We start from the raw sequence: 6,688 nt of genomic DNA on the forward strand, positions 1-6,688 counted from the left end.
CTCCAGGCCAAGGCAGCTTGGGGTCTGTTGTTAAAATAATAGCGGGAGGGGAAAAGCACGCCCCACCCGCAGCTGCCCCCTGGACAACGCAGGGAGGAGGGAGAAGAAACTGAGAGATGGGATTGGCAAGGGGGGTCTCCCAGGAGCACGAGGAGAGAGGTCCCTGGAGGCGCGCTCCCTGGGCGAAGGGAGCCTGGAGCCCCTCGGGAAAGAAGGCGGGTCCCCCGGGAGGAAGCGAGGCGCGGGAGGCCAAGCCACCCACAGCTGCGGACCGCGCCGCGACGCCTCGCTGCTGGCGCCCAGTGCCCCGTGCGCACCCGAGGTCGGGAGCCCCTGCCCTCTGGGAAGGGGCTGGAGCGGAGGGACGGGCAAAGGCGAAAGAAGAAAAAGAGGGCCCGACTGGCTAGAGGTCTCAGTTATGGAAAAACGCGTTGAGCTCCTCGTACATGGGGCCCCGGTCGTGGTGCAGGTGCATGTCGTAGGAGAGCAGGTTCTCGGAGTGCACGCCCCCGCGCACGGCCGCCGAGCCGAACACCAGCCCGTGGCCGCCGGGCCGCGAGCCGGGCAGCGCCGAGTAGTGCATAGAGTAGTGGTAGCTCTTCTCGTGGTCGGGCGACGAGTCCTGCTTGAGCGAGAAGTTGCCGTTGAGGCAGAGCGGCGGGCTGAGCGGGCCCTCGTACTCCGAGCTGTTGTAGTCCGGGCTGGCGCCGCCGCCGCCCGCCGCCGCGTACAACGTCTCGTAGGCGGCCGCGCAGTAGCCGTGGGTCCGCAGGGCGTGCGCCGCGCCGCCGCCCAGGCCGCCCGCCGCCTGGCACTGCGCGCCCGCCAGGCGCGAGCACGGGTACGGGTACGGGTGCACGGCGAACGGGCCGCCCGAGCCGTGGAAGCGGCCCGCGCCGTCGGCGCCCTGCTCGGTGAGGAAGTTGCGCGAGTTGAGCTGCAGGCAGCCGGCCACCAGGTTGGTGGTGGGCTGCGACAGGCCCTTGCACAGGGTCTGCACGTAGGACACCAGGTCCGGCCGCTTGCCGGAGCGCAGGATCTCGGAGAGCGCCCAGATGTAGTTCTTGGCCAAGCGCAGCGTCTCGATCTTGGAGAGCTTCTGCGTCTTGGAGTAGCAGGGCACCACCTTGCGCAGGTTGTCGAGCGCGGCGTTGAGGTCGTGCATGCGGTTGCGCTCGCGCGCGTTCGCCTTCTGCCGCCGCAGCTTGGAGCGCTCCAGGCGCGCCTTGGTCATCTTGCGCTTCTTGGGCCCGCGCTTCTTGGGCCGCTCGCCCTCCGCCTCGTCCAGCCCCTCCTCCTCCTCCTCCTCCTCTTCCTCCTCGCCGCCCAGCTCGCCTTCCTCCTTGATCTCCGCCAACGCGGCCTCGGGCGCCTCCTCTCCCCGCAGGGGCACCGGCTTGGAGGCCCTGGCGGGCCCCGGAGCCCCCGGCCCAGGCGCAGGCGGCGGCTGCGGCGGCGCGTCGCCCTTGTCGCTCCTGGGCTCGTCGTCGTCGCCGTCGCCCCAGCTGGCGAACTTGGGCACGTCCGAGAGGAGACCAGGCTCGCTGAACAGGCGGGTCAGCATGGTGCCTGCGGGCGCCCCAGGCGCGGGGGACAGAGAAGGCGCAGAGTGAAGGCGCGCTGGGGTCTCGGCGCCCCCAGCTGCCCGCACCCCGATTCTCCAGCGGGCTGCGGCCCGGGGTCCGGGACGCCCCCTCCTCCTCCTCCTGCTGCTGCTGCTGCCCCACCCAGGCCCTGCTCGGGCTCAGGCCGTCTCCCCAAGCCGGACCCGGCTCCGCCCCTCGCGGGGATGGGGCCCCTCCTGCCGTCGGGTCCTTCCCGGGTCCGAGTGGGGACCTGGTGGGGGCTGCAGGGACCCGATTCCCTAGCCGATGAGGAGGCGGCGCGCCCGCCCCAATCCTGCGCGCTCCCGGAGGTGAAAGAGAGGGGCTGGGCGGTGCGGTTGGGGACAGCGGCCCCTCGTTCGGCCAGGCTCAGCTCCCCGACCCCCACCCCTGGGTGGCCCCCCACGTCCCTAATCCAATTTGCAAGTTGGCCGAGCGCCGCCCTCGGCCCCAGCCCGAGTCCAGGTGGGGGACCCCTCCTCGGTCCTGCGCCCCGCTAGGCTGTGGCCCAGGTGGCAGGGACCGAGGCCACTCCTGTCCGTGTCCCCAGCGGCCAGGGACCCCCTTGCGTACCCCGAGCCCTCTCCCTTCCCCACGGCTCTTCAGATCTCGTTGTATTACTGGATTAATGGGAAGAAAAAATCCAAATTTGTTTGCTTGCTTCTCTTTTTATGGTGGTGGGGAGAGGTCGCAGGTTCCTTCGGGACAGCTTTGGGGGTCCCCAGCTCGGCCTCTGCGCGCCCCCACATCAAGATCCTGCCTCCCCCCCTCTGAGCCCATAGCAGGCAGAAGCCCTCCTTCCGCAGCCCCCAGCTGCAGCTCTCGGGGTCGGGGGAGGGGGGCCAGGGCGCCTGGGCTGGACGCACACCCATGAGGGGGTCTCGTCCGGGAAAGGGGGGCTTGGGGACCTTCGCGTCGGCCGGCCGAACAGCCCGACCCCCCCCCCACGTTGGCAGGTCAGACCCCGCTCCCTCTCGGACAACTTACCTCGGAGAGGAGTGGAGGGGAGAGGGGAGGGGAGGGGGAGGGGGCGAGAAGAGCGGGGAGCGGGGTCTCGGCGCCTAGTTCATTGTTCCCCCATCGTCGCGAAGCGGGGGCAGCGGCTCCTCAAGGCGGCGGGCGCCGGCGTCTTCAGCGCGCCATGCGAGCCGCGGAGCGAGTGTGGCATCTCTACCAGGCGGGGTACCAGCCTCTATGCCAGGCCATATGGGCTTGGCACGTCACGGGCAGCAGCTATCACATGAGAGACGGTGATTGGCATGCGTCTGCATTGGGGGAGAGCCGGCTCCCCCGGGACCCGCCGCCATCTGTCACTCTCTACTCCAAAAAAATTAACAAAGCACTTTTTATCTTTAAAATACATATTATGGTCATTCTCATTTTATAGATAAGGATGCTGCAGTTTAAATAAATAAAGGAAATAAATAAATATCTCAGCCGCCCTCCCCTCCTCGCGCAACGCGGGGAAAGCAGGGTGGAGAGGGGGGTGGGAGGAGTTGCCCCCCAAGATAGAGAACCCCCCACATGGGAACAATGGGGTAGCCAGGCTGGAAATTGGGGCTTGGTGGTGGCCGCCAATCCTGGGCGCCTTCCGAGGTCCTGGTGCGGCCCTTCCTCTCCTGCAGGCCCCCAAGGTGGGTCAGGACCAGACCCTGGGGTGCGGAGAAGGGACCCCTATGCTTGTCCTCTCTCCACAGGAAGTTCCCCTCTGCCACAAAGGGCCAGCTGAGGCCCCCTTCCCGGGTGGGCGTGGGGGCGTCCCCGGCCCAAGCCCCATAGGTGGGTGCTGGCACCGCGCCATCCCCATCCCCGTCTGCCCCTCCCCCACCCGCCCGCACGCACACGCGACATATGTGGCTGAACGAAATTCAAACCGAGGGAAAGACAGAGAAAGGGAAGGTTTGCCTGGGTGTCTGTGCCGCTGCACGGTGCGTGTGTGTCTGCGGGGACGTGTGCGTGGATCCGCGCAGTCAGGGGACAGGAGATGCTTTCCTGGGGCCGGGGGCACAAAAGAGTTTGGGTGGGGGTGGGGCGGCCCCAGGGCTCCCCCATGGCGTGGCGGAGAGAGGCAGAGTCTGGATTCCTGACCCAGAAATTTCTGCCCCTTCTCCCCCTTGCCATCTTCTCCCTCTGCCAATGACGGGTGACAGGTGATAGGACAGTGGCTCCCTCTGCCTGTCCTGGACTGGGCACCAGGCAGGAGCAGGGAGCTGGGCTGGGACCCGCCCCTGCAGCCTCGTCCTGACCTGGGCCCAGGAGCAGCTCGGGAGGTGGGCAGACAGGTGTCTGGGCGAGGAAGGCTGGAGCGGGACCTTCGTGTCACCACTCACCTCTGGGCCCTCTCTCGAGGCCACAGTGAGATACAGGAGGCAGGCTGAAGGATGCGCACCTGTTCCTCACCCTGGGGCGCAGGGAATGCGTCTACAGCCCCAGGGGGCGGCCGGGCGCGCGTGTGTCAGGCCTCAGTTCCTGCCCCACCCCGACCGTGTGAGGTGGGCACATGCTGGGGTCACCCGTGTGCCCTGCACCCTGAGGGCACAACGGGGGCTGCAGCCTCACCCTGCAGGAGCCTCCAGGGCCTTCGGTTGAGGAGATGCAGATGGAACTAGGCTGCCATGGCCCAGGGAACTTGGGCTTGGGGACTGGGGCCCTCCCCCTACCTGGGACAGAGAGGGCCCCAGGCTGGCCTGGGAGTGAGCCGCTTGGGGTCTAGAGCCCAAGTACTGGGCTCCAGGAGTTGCTCCCAGCTTTCTGCCTGGGTGGTCTCTAAGGAGAAGCCACTTGTGGGCCCTGCTTCGGGAAGGTGACTCCTACCCAAGGCAAAGGCAGAAGTCAAGAATGGGCCTTCATGCCTGAGCGTGGTGGTGCACACCAGTAATCCCAGCACTTGGGAGGCTGAGGCAGAAGGATCTTTGCGAGTTTGGGACCAGCCTGGACTACAAAAAGAGCTCAAGGGCAGCCTGAGCTGCAGAGTGAGACCCTGTCTCAAAAAGACAAAACAAGAATGGGCCTCCAGGTGGGCGGTACCCTTTGATTTGGGGCACCCCCTCAAAGACTTTACTTCCCTTTACGGGACCCCCCACTTCTGCCAAGTGGTCCTTCTGAGTCCCATGGTTCTGTGGTACCCTGTGATGTGCTCCGGACTTCCCAGGACTGGACCTGGCTGCTCAATCCCCTTTTTCAAACCTGTTCCGTGCCTTGAGCCAATTCTAAAACTTTCATCAGCCTCAACTTCCCTATCTGCACAATGGGGACCCTGCCGCCACCCCTTTCTAGGGCTGTTATCACTCAGTGGCCTAAGACGTGGACTGAGGCAAGTCTTCAATAAATGCCAGCTCTTGTTTTTACTGAAACAGTTTGTAATGTGTTTTACAATATTAATTTCTCGCACCTACCCCCACCCACAGCGCACATCCAGAATGGTCTGTCTGTAAGAAATGGAATTTTTGTAAATTACTGGGTGAGTGCGTGGATGGGTAAGAGAAGGATCCTCCCTCCCTGCCTTCTGCTTGGACACCAGGGAGGACCAAGGCCAGCTCACCGGGGTCTCCAGGGCCCTACAGCAGGGGCAGAGCCTTGGTCAGGTTTAGGGAGCCCCTGAGAGGCCCCCTACACTGCCTGTCACGCGAGACCTCAGCTGTCTGGGTCTGAGGACCCCCCTCGCCCCCACAGGAGGACCCCCGTGTGGGTGGGGTGCAGGGAGCATCATAGCCCGCCTCCTCCCTCTGTTTTTTCTTCCTTCAGAAAAATGGAACAAGTTTTTCTCAACACATTTCAACTTTTTTTTTTTTAGAAGATACAATAAAAACCAGGGGAAAATTGGAACACAGGGAGGTGTGGGATGGGCCTGCCTCAGACATGGGCTGGAAGGAGGTGCCACACGTGTGTCCCTGTCGCACCAACAGGCATGAGCACGCAGGGGCAAGCCAGCTCCCCTTGGTACACCTAGAGAGGCCGAGATGCGGCGATGGAGAGACAGAAAGAGCCAGAAATGGAAGGAAGGAGAGGAAAGGAGAAGGACACCCAGAGATGCCATCTGTCCCTCCCTGTGGCATTGGGGGAAGGGACTTGGTGAGGGGCCTGGTCCCCTCCGGGCCTTGGAGAGAAGGGAGGAGAGTGGTGGGCACCCTAGTCAGGTTCTGGAAGGCCCCCTTTCTGCGGCCCACACCCCTCAGAGGGAGCAAGACAGGGGCTTGAGGTTCCCATGGAGACGCGGCCCCATCCCAAGGGAGGCCACAGTCTGGGCACCTAAAATGGCTGCCTCTGAAGGGTGGCAGCCATTTCATGCAGCTTAGGTCCTGGGGGGCAGGGGTGAGGGCTGGGAGGGTGCGGGCACCGGGGAGCTGCACCAGGGCGGCCGGGGAGCGAGCCCGCAGCGCCCAAGCGGGCGCAGGCCTTGCTCAGGGACAGGAAGAGTGTTCTAGAACACCGCTCTCATGGCACCTCCCGCTCCCCAGCCACCCTGTTCCCACCGCACTCTGCCTGCTGCGGTCCACTCTGGCACCCAGCGGGCCACCTAGCCACCGGCCACCCCCACCCCACATAATGTTGGCGGGCACACGTGTGCAGGGAGACTGGGTCTCACCAAGGTGCGGGGCTGTGGGAGCAGGAGGGTCCCACTTAGGTGTCAGGCCTGGCCACAGCCATTGCTGGGGCCCTGGCTGGGGCCAGGCAGGTGGGCACCTCCCACCAAGGGAGCCGCTGCAAGGCCGGGGGTCCCTGCACGGCCACCGGAGGGGCAGCGAGGCTGGCACTGCCTGCATAGCGTGTGCTCTGGCAGCAGGGACGCTCGAGGCACCTGCCACCCCTGCCCAGCCCGTGCCCACCTCAAGTGCAGGGGCCACAGGGCGAGGGGACCCGCGGTGCCCTCCCCCGGCCGGGTGGGCACCTGCCCCGCTGCCCCCTCCCCCGCCCGCCGCAGTGTGCCGGGAGCGGCGGGCACGCCAGATGGCGTGGCTGAGAATGCGGCGACGTTGCCGGGAGGTGAGGGCTGGCACGGGTGATGTGCGGCTGCGTGCCTGGCGGTGCCACCGGGAGGGGGCGGGGCAGGTGTGGCCCCCCCCTCCTCCCCCTCCTCCTCCTCC

The 6,688-nt window shown here is 65.7% G+C and overlaps 1 protein-coding gene across 1 annotated transcript; it reads right to left on the minus strand.

Moving 5' to 3' along the window:
- Positions 1-412: 412 nt before the first annotated feature.
- Neurod2 (neuronal differentiation 2) lies at positions 413-1,564 on the minus strand. Its single transcript, XM_004633704.1, has one exon. It carries the CDS (start codon positions 1,562-1,564, stop codon positions 413-415), a length of 1,152 nt encoding a protein of 383 aa, XP_004633761.1.
- Between the last annotated feature and the right edge of the window lie 5,124 nt (positions 1,565-6,688).

This window comes from Octodon degus, unplaced genomic scaffold, assembly GCF_000260255.1.
Source record: "Octodon degus isolate 3935 unplaced genomic scaffold, OctDeg1.0 scaffold00056, whole genome shotgun sequence".
NCBI lineage: Eukaryota > Metazoa > Chordata > Mammalia > Rodentia > Octodontidae > Octodon > Octodon degus.